General features: G+C 45.3%; 1 protein-coding gene across 4 annotated transcripts in view; it reads right to left on the bottom strand.

The window, feature by feature from the left end:
- NTRK3 (neurotrophic receptor tyrosine kinase 3) overlaps positions 1 to 16,230 on the bottom strand; it is a 1,282,719-nt gene that overhangs the window by 662,562 nt on the left and 603,927 nt on the right. For all 4 annotated transcript variants that reach the window (XM_030189707.1, XM_030189709.1, XM_030189710.1 and 1 more), the window contains exons 7-8: positions 11,455 to 11,597; positions 6,555 to 6,696 (exon numbers count right to left, since the gene is read on the bottom strand). In XM_030189707.1, coding sequence (XP_030045567.1) covers positions 6,555 to 6,696; positions 11,455 to 11,597 — 285 coding nt within the window. The remainder of the gene's footprint in view (positions 1 to 6,554; positions 6,697 to 11,454; positions 11,598 to 16,230) is intronic.

The following is a 16,230-nucleotide window of genomic DNA, read 5'->3' as shown; positions in this document are numbered from 1 at the left end:
ATTTATGCATACATTATCCAGTGGATTCTAGATATGGTGCCGAGATTTCTGTTCCAAAATGTACATGTAGATGAAAGATCTATGGACAAATTAATTAGCTTCTTATCTTATAAATCTTTCTTATCTGTTCCCTTCTCCACTACTGCCAACTCCAGACTTCACGCCTTCTGTCTCTCTGCACCCTACGCCTGGAATAAACTTCCTGAGCCCCTACGTCTTGCCCCATCCTTGGCCACCTTTAAATCTAGACTGAAAGCCCACCTCTTTAACATTGCTTTTGACTTGTAACCACTTGTAACCACTCGTCTCCACCTACCCTCCTCTCCTCCTTCCTGTACACATTAATTGATTTGATTTGCTTACTTTATTTTTTGTCTATTAGATTGCAAGCTCTTTGAGCAGGGACTGTCTTTCTTCTATGTTTGTGCAGCGCTGCGTACGCCTTGTAGCGCTATAGAAATGCTAAATAGTAGTAGTAGTAGCTTCTGAGCCAATTAACTGCAATAAATTGATGATAATAATCAATTATTGAAGTATGGCAATAATTGAAATTTTTATGCACAGTTCCCCATGCCCTATTCTATAACCCTTTGCACCTAAATCTCCTTGCGTGCAACTCAAAAGAGGGTGTGGCCAGGGGAGTGGCACGTGTGTTCCTAAAAGCTACATGCATGCTTATAGAATAGCCCCATCTCTGCATCAAAATGCATGCCCAGTACTGGGCACTGGCATTTCAAATTTTGGTACAGAAATGGGCTCTAAATGCTACAGATTTTTTCTGGCACTGAAATCTCCTTACCATTTATAGAATTCCCCCCCCCCCCCCCCCACAAGTGCATAAATGTGCATATTTGCACACTTATGCACATAAATGATAGCTTGGCATCTAAGTGCTACTATGCAAATACATGCCCATGTTGCATAGTGTATATTTTCATTTTCTTTCAAATTCTGCAACTTTACTGAAGGCAATATCACTCTACATACATTAACGTAACACTATATAAATCAGCTTGCAAATATTCAGTACAGTCATACCATAGTTCATTGGTATAATGCTAATCAAAACTCATGGCAATACCCAAATATGCAAAGTGTATATTTTCAAGGAGGGTGTATACGTGGATGGAACATGGGTGGGACACAAAATACTGTAAGTTATGTGTGGCTGGCATACGTGCAGGCTTCTAAATATGAGGCCAGTTGATACTGGATTATGCTAACATTTTATTAAGAAACCCAGGCATCTAGGTTCTTTTATAGAACAGACTCCAACCGCGCACATAAATGGAGCTGCTCAGTTATAGAATTGCTCCCCTCTGTCCGGACGATATTCAGCACACGGGAGGCAGGCTGATTAAATCCCGTGATTGGCGCTGAGCCCAGATATTGATTGCTGGGCTGTTTCTGGTGACTGGCATTGAATATCCTTTGGGTTTTTTTCAGGAAAGTTTAAACAACCAGCCAAGTCTATATCCAGCGCTGGCTGGTTACATTTCTAGTGGCCAAAGGTAGGCCTGCTATTTGGGTGGCATAATTTGGCTGCCAAACTTAGGGCCCTTTTTACCAAGCTGCAGCAAAAAGGACACTGGAGAGTCCCTTGCCCCTAGCATACCTTCCAGACAAGCTGGAGAAGACAGCATCATCACAGGCCAATTGACAAAAGTATCCATCGGCTGAGGGAAGATATGATAAAGGTCTATAAAAGAACGGGTAGATGTGAATCGCTTGTTTACTCCTTCCAAGAATGCAAGGACTAGGGAGCACGCAATGAAGGTACTAAGTAGTAAATGTAAAACAAACTGGAGAAAATATTTCTTCACTCAACGTGTAATTAAACTCTGGAATTCATTGCCATAGAATATAGTAAAAGCAGTTAGCTTAGCAGGGTTTAAAAAAAGGTTTGGATAATTTCCTAAAAGGAAACTCCATAAGCCATTATTAAGATGGATTTGGGAAAATCCACTGCTCATTTCTAGGATAAGCAGCATAAAATCTGTATTACTGTTCTGGGTTCTTGCCAGGTACTTGTGACGTGGATGGCCACTGTTGGAAACAGGATACTGGGCTTGAAGGACGTTCGGTCTTCTCAGTATGACAACGCCTATGTTCTTATGGTCCAACAGTGGTAGCGGCTGGCTGTGAGGAAGTACTCTGCCCCCTTAGCTTTCTGTTTTTGATACACATTTATTGAGGCAATTTAAATGTAGAGTTCAAAAGAGCTACCCCTTTATACCTTATTATTATTATTATTAACATTTGTATAGCACTATCAGACGCACGCACGCACGCACGCACGCAGCACTAAACACCCTATCCATAGTACTGCTCTGCATAAATAGAGGCCCTAAACTTGTTTAGATTACACATTCAGCAGTCCATCTTACATGGATAAATTATCTAAAAAATATGCACAGATATCTATATGAGTGATATGGATAGCTTTATGTGGTGGATCTCCTACTGAATAATGTCTTTTAAGAATTTGCATGCAAAAAGTGATTCACTTTTGGGTCATTTTTGAACGTTTTTCTCAATTTTTAGATATTTTTTCAAATCATTTTACACATTTATTCTCATGCACCTTATTTGTTATCTATATTCTGATCTCCTTATCCCATCAATGTGATTGTTGTTGTATTATATTGTAAGCCACTTTGAGCCTACAACTAGGTGGGGAAATGTAGGATATAAGTGCAGCAAATAAATAAATATTTATTTATTTATTTATTTAAATATAAATTAAAACATGTCTGGATATTTTTTATAAGCATTTATTGACTTAGCAAATATTAATTCATGGGTTAATATGTGTTAAATCAATTTAGTACCCGCTAAATATTTAAGTTGTCTTAATGAACCAAATGTGTGCTAATGAATGCACAACCGAATTTAGTGGCCCTTTCACTAAAGCTTAGTGCATGCTAACGGAATTAGCATGTGCTAAATGCTGAATGTCCTATTTTATACCTTTGGACCATGTGACACTTAGGGCCTTATTCTATAAAGGTTATACTCCTAAATTTAAGCTCTTAAATTTGCGCTCCTAAATTATGAGTATAATATATGGTCCTAAATGTATCCTCCTAATTCAGGCCCTATTACGCTCATAGATTTAGCATAAATTTAGAGCACAAATTTAGGCACATAACCTTTATTGAATAAGGCCCTTAATGCACACTAAGGGCCCTGTTTACCAAGCTATGCTGTAGGCGCGCTAATGCTAGACACAGCCATATATTCCTATGGGTGTCTTTCAGGCTTATTTTTGAAAGAGAAAGGCGCCCGTCTTCCAACACAAATCGGGAGATGGGCGTCCTTCTCTCAGAGTCGCCCAAATCGGCATAATTGAAAGCCGATTTTGGTTGTCCTCAACTGCTTCCCGTCGCGGGGATGACCAAAGTTCACAGGGGCGTGTCGGCACCGTAGCGAAGGCGGGACTGGGGCGTGATTAAGAGATGGGCGTCCTCGGCCGATAATGGAAAAAAGAAGGGCGTCCCTGACGAGCACTTGGCCGACTTTACTTGGTCCATTTTTTCTTGCGACCAAGCCATGAAAAGGTGCCTGAACTGACCAGATGACCACCGAAGGGAATCAGGGATGACCACCCCTTACTCCCCCAGTGGTCACTAACCCCCTTTCTCCCTAAAAAAAAACTTTTTTTTTGCCAGCCTCAAATGTCATACCCAGCTCCATGACAGCAGTGTGCAGGTCCCTGGAGCAGTTTTTTTTTTTTTTGTTACATTTGTACCCCGCGCTTTCCCACTCATGGCAGGCTCAATGTGGCTTACATGGGGCAATGGAGGGTTAAGTGACTTGCCCAGAGTCACAAGGAGCTGCCTGTGCCTGAAGTGGGAATGAAACTCAGTTCCTCAGTTCCCCCTATTCCACTAGCAACATTCCATGTAGAAGTCGGCCCTTGCAGATCACCAATGTGGCCGCGCAGGCTTCTGCTTCTGTGAGTCTGACGTCCTGCACGTACGTGCAGGACGTCAGACTCACAGAAACAGAAGCCTGCGCAGCCTTCTACGTGGAATGTTGCTAGTGGAATAGCAACATCCCATGTAGAATCTCCAATAGTAGCAACATTCCATGTAGAATGTCCAATAGTATCTATTTTATTTTTGTTACATTTGTACCCTGCGCTTTCCCACTCATGGCAGGCTCAATGCGGCTTACATGGGGCAATGGAGGGTTAAGTGACTTGCCCAGAGTCACAAGGAGCTGCCTGTGCCTGAAGTGGGAATCAAACTCAGTTCCTCAGTTCCCCAGGACCAAAGTCCAGCACCCTAACCACTAGGCCACTCCTCCACTCCAGTGAGTGCAGTGCACTTCAGGCAGGTGGACCCAGGCCCATCCCCCCCACCTGTTACACTTGTGGTGGTAAATGGGAGCCCTTCAAAACCCACCCGAAACCCACTGTACCCACATGTAGGTGCCCCCACTTCACCCCTTAGGGCTATGGTAGTGGTGTACAGTTGTGGGGAGTGGGTTTTTTTTTGGGGGGGTTGTGGGAGGTTTAGCACACTAGGTAAGGGAGCTATGCAACTGGGGGCAATTTGTAAGTACCTGGCAGAAATCCACTTTTTAGCAATATCCCATGCTACAATCCGGGGGGCAAGCAGCAGCCTCCCCATATCTGTCTTAATAGCAAACTATGGACTTTTCACTAGGAACGTATCCAAACCTTTTTAAAACTCAGATACGCTAACCGCTATTATCACATCCTCCAGCAAAGAGTTCCAGAGCGTAACTATTCATTGAGTGAAAAAAATATTTCCTCCTATTTGTTTTAAAAGTATTTCCATGTAACGTCCTTGAGTGTACCCTAGTCTTTGTACTTTTGGAACAAATAAAAAATCGATTTACTTCTTCTCGTTCTACACCACTCAGGATTTTTTAAACCTCAATCATGTCTCCCCCCATCCACCTCTTTTCCAAGCTCAAGAGCCCTAACCTCTTTAGCCTTTCCTCATATGAGAGGAGTTCCATCCCCTTTATAATTTTGGTCCCTCTTCTTTGAACCTTTTCTAATTTGTACCCCGTGCTTTCCTACTCATGGCAGGCTCAATGCGGCAATGGAGGGTTAAGTGACTTGCCCAGAGTCACAAGGAGCTGCATGTGCCTGAAGTGGGAATTGAACTCAGTTTCTCAGTTCCCCCAGGACCAAAGTCCACCACTCTAACCATTAGGCCACTCCTCCACTGTTGCTACTATTTGAGATTCTAGTGGAATAGCAACATTCCATGTAGAATCTCCAATAGTATCTATTTTATTTTTGTTACATTTGTACCCTGCGCTTTCCCACTCATGGCAGGCTCAATGCGGCTTACATATTGTATACAGGTACTTATTTGTACCTGGGGCAATGGAGGGTTAAGTGACTTGCCCAGAGTCACAAGGAGCTGCCTGTGCCTGAAGTGGGAATTGAACTCAGTTCCTCAGGACCAAAGTCCACCACCCTAACCACTAGGCTACTCCTCCACTCTGTTAATTCTGCTATATATTTTTTTGAGATATGGCAACCAGAACTGAACGCAATATTCAAGGTGTGGTCACGTGACACACTGGTGACGTTTTTGTTTATCAGTGTTTTTGATGCTGTATTAGTGGAAGTCTCTTTGTCATACTATTCTGCAATTATCAACTTTGGCTGAGACTGTGTAAATTGACTCCCGAGGCAGGCGCATGTGGTGCCGAAACGCAGTTCTGCGCCGACTCACTTTTTAGCCAATAAAGCACTTGTTTTAGAACAACATTGGTCTACCCCCTTCTCCTCTCGTTGTTGTTGTTGCTTGTGTTTTGTTGTTAAGGGGGCTGCTTCTGCTGTGCTCTTCTTGATGAACTGTATGTAGCAGTATACCTCTGAACATCAGGGTCCAAGAATAGTCAATTTTATGTGCGCGTAAACTGGCGTGATATGATGCTGTTGTCGGGTGTGGGACAGTTCCTTGTAGTCGAGTGAAAAGGGGTAGGTAGAATATGCTGTGATTGTCATCATAATTGTCCTGTATCTGCAAAATACTTCTTGAACAAATATGATTTCAATAGTCGACGGTCCTCAAGGACTGAATTTGGACACGAAAGAAACAGTATGTGAAACATGTTTAAAATAAATGCACCTAGCAATTCATTTCACTGCAAAGAAATAAGATCATACCAGAGGCATAACCAGACTACAGATTTTGGGTGGGCCTAGGCAAGAAGTGGGTGGGCACAAAGTGTTCCCTTCACCACCACCCCCACCCCCCACCAAACAAAAATGATCTCAGCTGGTGAAAAAACGCTCCATTCCACCTTGGCAGTCTGTAGCAGGCATGCACTAAAAGCTGAGCTTGCGCAGGTGCCGGTATTGTGAACAGTAGCGTTTTCGTTACCATCAGGGGGAAGTCTTCAGCTGGCGGAGCTTGGGATCCCCACCGGCTACCGCTAAACGTGTGCTAATGTTGGGTGGGCCTGAGCCGTAAAGTGGACCTGTAGCTACGCCACTGGATCGTACATTGGTATGAGATTTGACCTTCAAACACAGATGATAAAATTCTTATAATACTTACAGTAAACAGTGAGGAGTACAGTGGCATTTGTCATGCCGACCACATTCTCAGCAATGCAAGTCAATGGGAAGCCATTATCCTCGCCGGATACATTGACCAGTGTCAGGTTGATAGAGTGGACATTGGTCCAGTTTAGGTTAGTCTGAAAACCACAAAAGTTCAAAAAAACAATTTATACATTTAATTAAACAAATTGGATATACGACTTCAAGAGGATTCACTAATGCAATGAGAAAGCCCATCTCTACCGCCATTAATGCCTCTGAGATACAATAGCTGTATTAAATAATACTAATTCAATTTCATTATATTTTGTTAGGTAATCTTATTTTTCCTTCTATTGCTTTTAAACAAGTAGCATTAATGCCTTAATTGTTATACTAAAACATTTCACATCAGAAAGACAATGGCCAACAAATCAAGTAATTATCCTGATTATATCTAACTTAATGGCTTCAAATGTTTTGTTCACTGAAGTTTAAAAAAAATAATTTTCTAGTCTTAAATTGATTATCTTTATGGAGGAGAAAAGAAAAATAAAAAGTTACATTCTTCTTCCAACTTAGATTTGTAAAGATAGGATAAGGTAAAGCATTCCTGAAGAATAAAATATGAGTCTAAGGGGTATGTTTACTAAGGTGCGTTAGCGTTTTTAACGCGCCTGTAAATTTAAGGCGCGTTAAGCGTTAACGCACCTGTAAATTCAAGGTGCATTAAATGTTAACGCACCTATACATTTCTATGGGTGCGTTAGCGTTTAATGCGTGTACACCATTTACGCACGTTAAAAATGCTAACGCACCACCATTTAGTAAGCCTAGCCCAAAGAGCCCTGTTTACTAAGGTGCGATAGCGTTTTTAGAGCGTGCTAAAAATTAGCGTGAGCTAACTGTGTAGGAATATTATGGGCATCTACATGGTTAGCGTGTGCCAATGCTTAGCATGCGCTAAAAGCCCTAACAATGGCTTAGTAAAGAGGGTCCTAAAATTGCTATATCTTTTTTAGATTCATAAATTGCAAAAGGTCGTCAAGCGTTTCACTGCTATGTTGTATGAAAGTCTGCATGCAAAAATCACACCACTACATGTGAGAAAAATAGGACAAACCCTTGAGTCTGAGGATGACATTTGTTGAAAAATGTATGTCATCTCAAGATTTGCTGGTACGTGGCAATTTTTCGCAATAGTAACATAGTAGATGACGGCAGAAAAAAGACCTGCACGGTCCATCCAGTCTGCCCAAGATAAACTCATGTGTGTACCTTACCTTGATTTGTACCTGTCTTTCTCAGGGCACAGACCGTATAAGTCTGCCCAGCAGTTTTTCCTGCCTCCCAACCGCCTTTCCCGCCTTCCATCACCGGCTCCAGCACAGACCGTATAAAAGTCTGCCCTCCCCTATCCTCGCCTCCCAACCACCAACCACTCTTCCCCCCACCTGCTCTGCCACCCAATTGTAGCTAAGCTTCTGAGGATCCATTCCTTCTACATAGGATTCCTTTATGCACATCCCATGCATGTTTGAATTCTGTTACTGTTTTCATCGCCACCACCTCCCGTGGGAGGGCATTCCAAGCATCCACCACCCTCTCTGTGAAAAAATACTTCCTGACATCTTTTCTGAGTCTGCCCCCCTTCAATCTCATTTCATTTCAAAATCAATTCAAAATTTCAAAATTAAAGTTGCCGACAAATATGCAAAAGTTCTCTGTCCGACATCAACTATGATGGGCTTTAACACAATCATAAAATGTCACTCGTGACCCTGAAAACATGCTCCCCTTTTAAACCAGCTACATCTACTTCTGAAAGAACAAGTCAGCACATTATGAAACTTCTGATGAACGGCAGAGTCTCCTCTGGCACACTGTGTTCTCTTGATTCGTGGATTAATCGCTTTTCTCTTCATCCTGGCCTTTCCACTATGAAATACTGTGACAAGCTGCAAATAACACATGATGGTGATCGGTGTCATACCAGAGTGGAAACACACTGTAACAGCCCATTTGATAGAATACTAAACTAATTTCCATGTTCAAGGGCAGTTCGGGTAAAAGACTTATCTTTCACATCCAGAACAGCGTTGCCAACTGGTATCTGATTTAAGGGCAGATTGAAGCAGTTCTGCTTCTACCCAAGTCTCCAAGTTTTGTTATTGCTTGATATACCGCGCCATGGGTAACACCTTCTATAGAATAGAAATCCTAACCTCTTTATACAGCAGCCTCCACCAGGGAGGCTCCTGGACAATTAAATTGCTGGTCTGTGGAGAAATCTCTCTTGTCTGTCCCCTTCTCCTCTACTGCTAATTCCAGACTCCGTTCCTGTTTATCTCGCTGCACCTCACGCCTGGAATAGAATTCCCGAGCTTGTACCTCTAGCCCAATCCTTGGCCGTTTTCAAATCCAGGCTAAATGCCCACCTCTTTAACGCTGCTTTTGACTCCTAACCATTGCCCTGTACCCTTTTATCCCCACCTCTTTAATTATCTTACCTCTTAGTTGTTCTGTCTGTTTGTCTGTCCTATTTAGATTGTGAGCTCTATGAGCAGGGACTGTCTTTTCATGTATGGTGTACAGCACAGCGTTTGCCTTGTAGCGCTATAGAAGTGATAAGTAGTAGTAGTAGTAGTAATGTATAAGCCTGCCCTTGCAGATCAGCAACGCGGCTGCGCAGGCTTCTGTTTCTGTGAGTCTGACGTCCTGCACGTACGTGCAGGACGTCACACTCACAGAAACAGAAGCCTGCGCGGCCGTGTTGCTGATCTGCAAGGACAGGCTTCTACATGGAATGTTGGTAGTGGAGGAGTAGCCTAGTGGTTAGTGCAGTGGAACATGGAATGTTGTTACTATTTGAGATTCTGGAATGTTGCTATTACTTGAGATTCTACGTGGAATGTTGCTATTCCACTAGCAACATTCCATATTTAGAATGTGAGCTCTTTGAGCAGGGACTGTCTTTTTCTTGTTTGGTGTACAGCGCTGTCTATGCCTTGTAGCGCTATAGAAGTGATAAGTAGTAGTAGTAGTAGTCTGGAGCTAACCAGGGATATTCAGCAGCACTTAACCAGACAGTGCTGCTGAAACCACCCATGCTGAAGCCAGCTAGGCTGTGGGTGGTGCATAGGCAGAGTTAGGGAGGTGCAGAAAGCTAACCAGTTAGTACAGATTTTTAATCTGCTAACCGACTGAGCAATGGTATAAAGTTAGCACAGAAAAAAGGCTGCCCTACTTTTATTTGGCAAAGTGAACCGGGCTCTGGTCTGAATATTGGTTGGTGTGTCATTAATTTTAGAGCTATGGCATTAGTTGCTGCCATTGCCCTCCGTCCCTCCCATGCACCCACCCCAGAGGCAGAGCATGGCACCCCTCCCTCTCTCCCACATATCAACTCCAGAACCAGAGCATGACACCCCTCCCTCAAATGATGGGAAAGACCCCCATTAGATGCCTACTCACCTCTCCCACCCCTCTGGAACAGCAAGACCCCCTCCCCTATTACTGCAGGCTTACTCTCCCATTCCACGGTGCTCCAATGAAAAATGGACAGGAGCAATCTTCATTCACTCTTGCCCATTGTGCCAGCCAGGCTACAATGGCTGTCGTTACCTCTAGTAGCAGCCTTTCTTCTGGTATTTTGAAGTACCGTGAGACTGCTGCTAGAAATTGTGGAAGACATCTTAGGACAACTGGCACAATGGACAGGAACAACTAGGCATCACTCCTGCCCATTTTCCCACTGGACTACCAGGGAACAGGTAGGTAAGCCCCCAGCAAAGGAGGGAGGGACCTGCTGTTCCAGGGGGTGGGACGGGGATGTGATGGGAGAGGTCTCATGGCAATGGGCGATTTTGTCTTGGTTCTGGGGGGTGGGAGGGGGCAGATGCTTTTATGCGGGTGGCAAGAATCTTAGGAACTCGGCCCAGATATTCAGTACCGGTGGCCCAGATATAGCTCAGCAGTGAATATCTGCCCAAGGTGGTCAGCTCCATGCGCAAACACAATGGCAGATTATTCCATCATGACAGCCCTATTGCACTGAAAATAGATGAACGAACAGTGTCAAAGCAGATCTGGTGGAAAGATGCTATGACAAGAAGGTATTGCTGCTTGACCCGCTTTTCATGAATGTGACTGGGAAATCCAGTGGCGTAACATGGATTTCCAACACCTAGGGACCAACAATTACATTTCTATCCCACAACATAAACCACATCACAAAGGATCTGTGTAGCCTCCCACCTAACCCCCATCAGTAGACCACAGGGGAATTCAGAACTACAAGGGGTTAGGAAAATAATCTAGGTTTGTATTGTAATTCTTTGGATTGTTGTTCTACTGTTATCTTGATGTATTTTATTGTTACTGCGTAACACTGGGAGCAGTGGCGTACCAAGGGGGGGCGGTGGGTGCGGTCCGCCCCGGGTGCACGCCGCTGGGGGGGGGGGGGGGGGGTGCCGTGCGCCTGTCGGCTCCGCTCGTTCCGTGCTCCCTCTGCCCCGGAACAGGTTACTTCCTGTTCTGGGGCAAAGGGAGCTTGAAATGAGCGAAGCCGACAGGCGCGCGGCACCCCCCCCCCCCAGCAGGTAAAAATGCACCCGGGGGGTGTCCTTTCACCGGGGGGAGGTGTCCTTTCACTGGGGGTGGGGGGGTCGCGCTGCGCCCGGGAGGGGGGTGCTGCACCCATGGGGGGGGGCGCATTGGCGATCCGCCCCGGGTGTCAGCCACCCTAGGAACGCCACTGACTGGGAGCCATTTTGATAGCAGGAAGATAGCAAATAATTGCTTTCAAAAATACAAACTAGTCCCTATGTCAAATGCAGTAAAATCAGAATTGGATCAGCCTATATGGAAAAAACTGCCCCTTCATTACCACCCTCCCGTTCCATCCCATACCCTACCTGATGAGTATTGATTGAATGAAGCTTTGTCACAATCCAGTCTACGTCAGGCAAAGGTGAGCCAGAGCCATTACAGGTCACCACCGCGTTCTCACCCTCTCGCACATCCAGGCTGCTGTGACTAACGCTGATTTCCGGTAGGTCTAAAGAAAATCGATATTTAGTTTTAGAAGATAATCTAGCACATCTGCTTTCCCCACTCCGGCCACAGCAAAGGAATTTGATCTGCTTAGGGAGCTCTGCATTAAAATATCTGTTCTCTGAGCATCTGATTAAAAACTGGCCACATTCACTTCTCTTTATCTACATCTGCCCATATTTTTTTGTTCCCAAGCATTGATTTACTTTCAGTACTTTGAAGGACGTAATTAACAATGTTTGAAATGCACGATTGCATTCCAGGTTAAATCTGGAGAATTGTCAACTTGATATTTCTATTACAGAAAAGAGAAGCAACATCAATGTTGACTAATCGCACCAGATTACAGCAAAGTCCACAGTGGTGCAAATTATTACACCTAGAAGCAGGGGTGTGCTGGTAAATTTTTAACAACAGGCTCTTTCTCCGGACATAGCCAGCTCTGCAGTTGGAAGGGCCAGGGGTGGCCGGGGGGGGGGGGGGGGAGCAATACTTGCCTCTCTCTCCTCCCTCCCTTCGTGCAGGCACGCTAGGCATACCTTTGCTGGCAGCCAATAAATGGACTGCCACCACTCCCAACGTCTTGCTCTGAGCAGCATGCTGGAACTTCTCTCACATGCTCGAGAAGTCCCAGCCTGCTGCTCAGAGCTGGAAACAAGGAGCGGGAGCAGCCGTAGTCTATTTACTTGGCTGGCAGGGCTCAGCATCCCCACCAGCAAAGTAAAAGGTAATTCAGCAGGGGGCCCAAGCCCACATTTTGGGAGCCAGTTGTTAAAGTAGCCATGGAGGGCCCTACTTTAACAACCGGCTCCCAAAATTCTTAAAAACTTAACAACCGGCTCTTGCGAGCCTGTGAGAGCCTGCTCCAGCACACCACTGCCTAGAAGGCATACGCTGCTTTGGAAATTTTTATATTTTGCCTATTACAGAATTTAAAGCAAAAGTCTAATTCTCCTTGGAAGGATCTGCATCATGTTGTAGGTGATTGTAGAACTGACCACATAAAATGGATCCTGCCAGTATCACCCAAATTCCATAAAGGGAACTGATGTAAGCCACACTGAGCCTACAACCAGTGGGAAAATGTGGGATATAAATGCTTTAAAATAAATAAATAAATAAATAAAAATTGGGCAGTGTGGTAAACCCACGGTAGTTCAGGAGGAAGAGCTCAGGGAGAGGGGCAGAGCAGGCGGATTCTCTCCTCAGGGTCTCCATTACAAACCTCCGGCTCCTGAGGGCAGAACGGCTACTCCTCCTCAGAGGTACAGGCAACCCAGGAGAAGGGAGAAGGACTACAATTCCCAGAAGCCCCGGCAGCCACCAGGGGAAGCCGGGAGGGAGGAGAAGGAGAACTACAAGTCCCAGGAGGCCGATGGGGAAAAGGAGGACTGGAGAATGGAAACTAATGAGGCTGATGGGGAACAGCTGGGGAACATAAAGGGCAAAGAGCTAATGGAATGGGAGGCAGAGCCTGGAGGTGGTGAAGGAGCCCAGGAAAGAGAAGCGGGGGGACGGGGGGGGGGCGGGGGGAATGAGCCCATGGATATCTCTGCTCTGGCTCAGGTACAAAAGAGGAATTTAAAAGGCTTTATAGCCACTTTGTTGAGCCATTTGAAGGGGGCTTGGGGGAGAGGTTGGCTGCGGCACAAGGAGGTTGTGCAAGCCAATTGGCAGGGGAAAAACAGAACAAGCAGCTCCTTCTGCCTGAGAAAAAGAGGGAAAGGGCTGAGGTGAACTGGAAAGAGGACTTTTTTTTTTAGAGTAAAAGAATTGTGTTTCAGGTGCACTGAGTGGGGGGGGGGGGGGGGAAATAAAGGGCTGTGTGAGAAGGGGAGGCATGCCAACTATAAAGATTGCAGAGACTGGCTGAGCCTGGGGAAACCCTGCCTTCACTTAAGGAGTGACCCTGGTGGGTGTGGAACTCTAAACGGGAGAAATAGGGCAAGTCTCAGCTTGGAGAAGAGATGGCTGAGGGGAGACATGATAGAGGTATATAAAATAATGAGTGGAGTGGAACAGGTGGATGTGAAGCGTCTGTTCACGCTTTCCAAAAATACTAGGACTAAGGGGCATGCGATGAAACTACAGTGTAGTAAATTTAAAACAAATCGGAGAAAGTTTTTCTTCACCCTACGCATAATTAAACTCTAGAATTCGTTGCCGGAGAACGTGGTGAAGGCGGTTAGCTTGGCAGAGTTTAAAAAGGGATTAGACTGTTTCCTAAAGGAAAAGTCCATAAACCACTACTAAATGGACTTGGGAAAAAATCACAATTCCAGAAATAACATGTATAGAATGTACGTTTGGGAAGCTTCCCATGTGCCCTTGGCCTGGATTGGCCGCTGTCGGGGACAGGATGCTGGGCTCGATGGACCCTTGGTCTTTTCCCAGTGTGGCATTACTTATGCATAAAGAGAAAAGGGAGGAAGGGGTCCTGAAGGTAAAGGGATTTGTAGAGCTATTCAAGGACTGCATCGAGGCTGCGGAGTGGAACCGAGGAACCCAGCATTCGGGAGTGGAGGAGAGGAGCTGGAGGGGGGCCACTGGGGCAGCATGATGACAGCATGCAGGGCCCCTTTTACTAAGCTGCGTAAACGTCTAAGCACGCCCAACGCATGCCAAAATGGAGTTACTGCATGGCTACCGCATGGCTCTTGCGGTAATTTCATTTTTGGCACTCGTCCAATACGCGCATCTGAAAAATAATTTCGGATCCACATATTGGGTGTGCGCGCCAAGTGGCATTTGACGTGCGTAGGTCATTACCGCCTGGTTACCATGTCAGACTTTACCACTAGGTCAATGACTGGCAGTAAGGTCTCAGACCCAAAATAGACGTTCGGCAATATTGCTGCGCATCCATTTTCGGCAAAATTTTTTAAAAAGTCATTTCTTGCAGGTGAGTTGAAAAATGGTTCTGCGTGCACCTTAAACACGTTTCTACACTACCACAGTTCACTGTTCAGCGCACCTTAATAAAAGGCAGTGGCGTAGGAAGGTGTGGGGCAGTGGGGGCTGGGAACCAGCGGAGCCGACAGGCGCGTGGCTGCTCTCTGCACCCTCCAGCAGCCAAGAATGCACCCGGGGGGGTGTGGGCTTGATGCGCCGTGGAGGGTGGGTGTCATTGCGCCGGGGGAGGGTGTCGTGCTGCACCCTGGGGGGACGGACGCCGCCGCTGCACCCGAGGGGGGGTGCGCAGCAGCGATCCGCCCCAGGTGGCAGCCGACCTAGGATTGCCACTGATAAAAGGATCCCACAGTGAGGCATACAAGGGTAATTTATGCATGTAACTAAAGGGTATGTCTACTAAGTGTGTTTAGTAAATGAGTTTAGTGCATGCTAACACAGGATTTTCCTGCATGCTAAAACCATTTCTAATGTGCCCAGAAATATAGGAATTTCCTGAATTTTTCTTTCAGGTTGTCTGCTAATGTTCACATTAGCACGCATGAGACTAGATTCTATATATGACGCCTAAAAATTCACAGCCAAAATGAAATACGCCTCGGCATATTCTGTAAAGTAAAGTACGTCTAAACACAACTCTTCCGTTCTACGATTCCCTAATGTGGTTGTACCACATGAACTTTATCTTACCACAACATCACCCTGTATTTGTTCACACCGGAGCCTGCAAAGGCCTCTCCAGTACTGTGTAAGCCACATTGAGCCTACAAATACGTGGGAAAATGTGGGATACAAATGTAACAAATAAATAAATAAAATAAATATATTTATAGAATAAACCTAAATTTCCATGTGGTTTATAGAATACACCACGTGTACGTCCGTGAGACTAAATTTAGTCCTGAACAGTTACACCACGTAAAACTTGGTGTAAATGATGTCACCTAAATTAGGCACGGACTGGGTGTATTCTATAACAATGCACATAGATTTCAGAAATGCCCAAGACCCGCCTATTCCACGCCCACGCCCACGGCCCCTTTAAACTACTGAACTTAGTACGCACATCATGTTAGAGAAAATGCTTAGACAGTTCTGTGCGTAAATTCTAATTTATGCCAATTAGTGTCAATAATTGCTTGTTGAGTGGCAATTATTGGCGCTGATTGGCTTGTTAACTAATTATGTTGCACGCGCAAATCCATAATACGACTGGATTTGCGCAAGCAATTTAAGTTGCGTTATATAGAATCCAGGGGCTAATCTGAAAAAAATTGATGGGCGTGTTCTTGCCACTTTCTATTTAGGAGCCATCACGGGATCCGGCATTATGTATGCACTAACCATTCAACGGTCCTTTTACCAAGCTGCAGGAAAAAGGGCCCCGTGCTACATTGGGGGCCATTTTTCCCACGCACCAGGGCCCTTTATAGCGCAGTGGGCATAAAAGCCCCCAGACACACATTACCATGCGGTAAGAGAACTCTTACCGTATGGCCATGCGACGGGGAGCCCTTACCGCCTCCCATTGAGGGATCCTGCGGTAACTGGGCAGTGCGCGGTTTTACAAAAAAAAAAAAAAGGTGAAAGAGCTCCCAGGTGCATAGCACCCTTCCCTTGTGTGTTGAGCCCCCCAAATCCCCCTCAAAACCCACTGCCCACAAGTCTACACCATTACTATAGCCCTAAGGGGTGAAGGGGGGCACCTACATGTGGGTACAGTGGGT

Source organism: Microcaecilia unicolor, chromosome 1 (genome assembly GCF_901765095.1).
Source record: "Microcaecilia unicolor chromosome 1, aMicUni1.1, whole genome shotgun sequence".
In the NCBI taxonomy this organism is placed as follows: Eukaryota; Metazoa; Chordata; class Amphibia; order Gymnophiona; family Siphonopidae; genus Microcaecilia; species Microcaecilia unicolor.
Note: the sequence above shows the minus strand (reverse complement) of the source record. Positions and strands in the feature narration are given on the sequence as shown.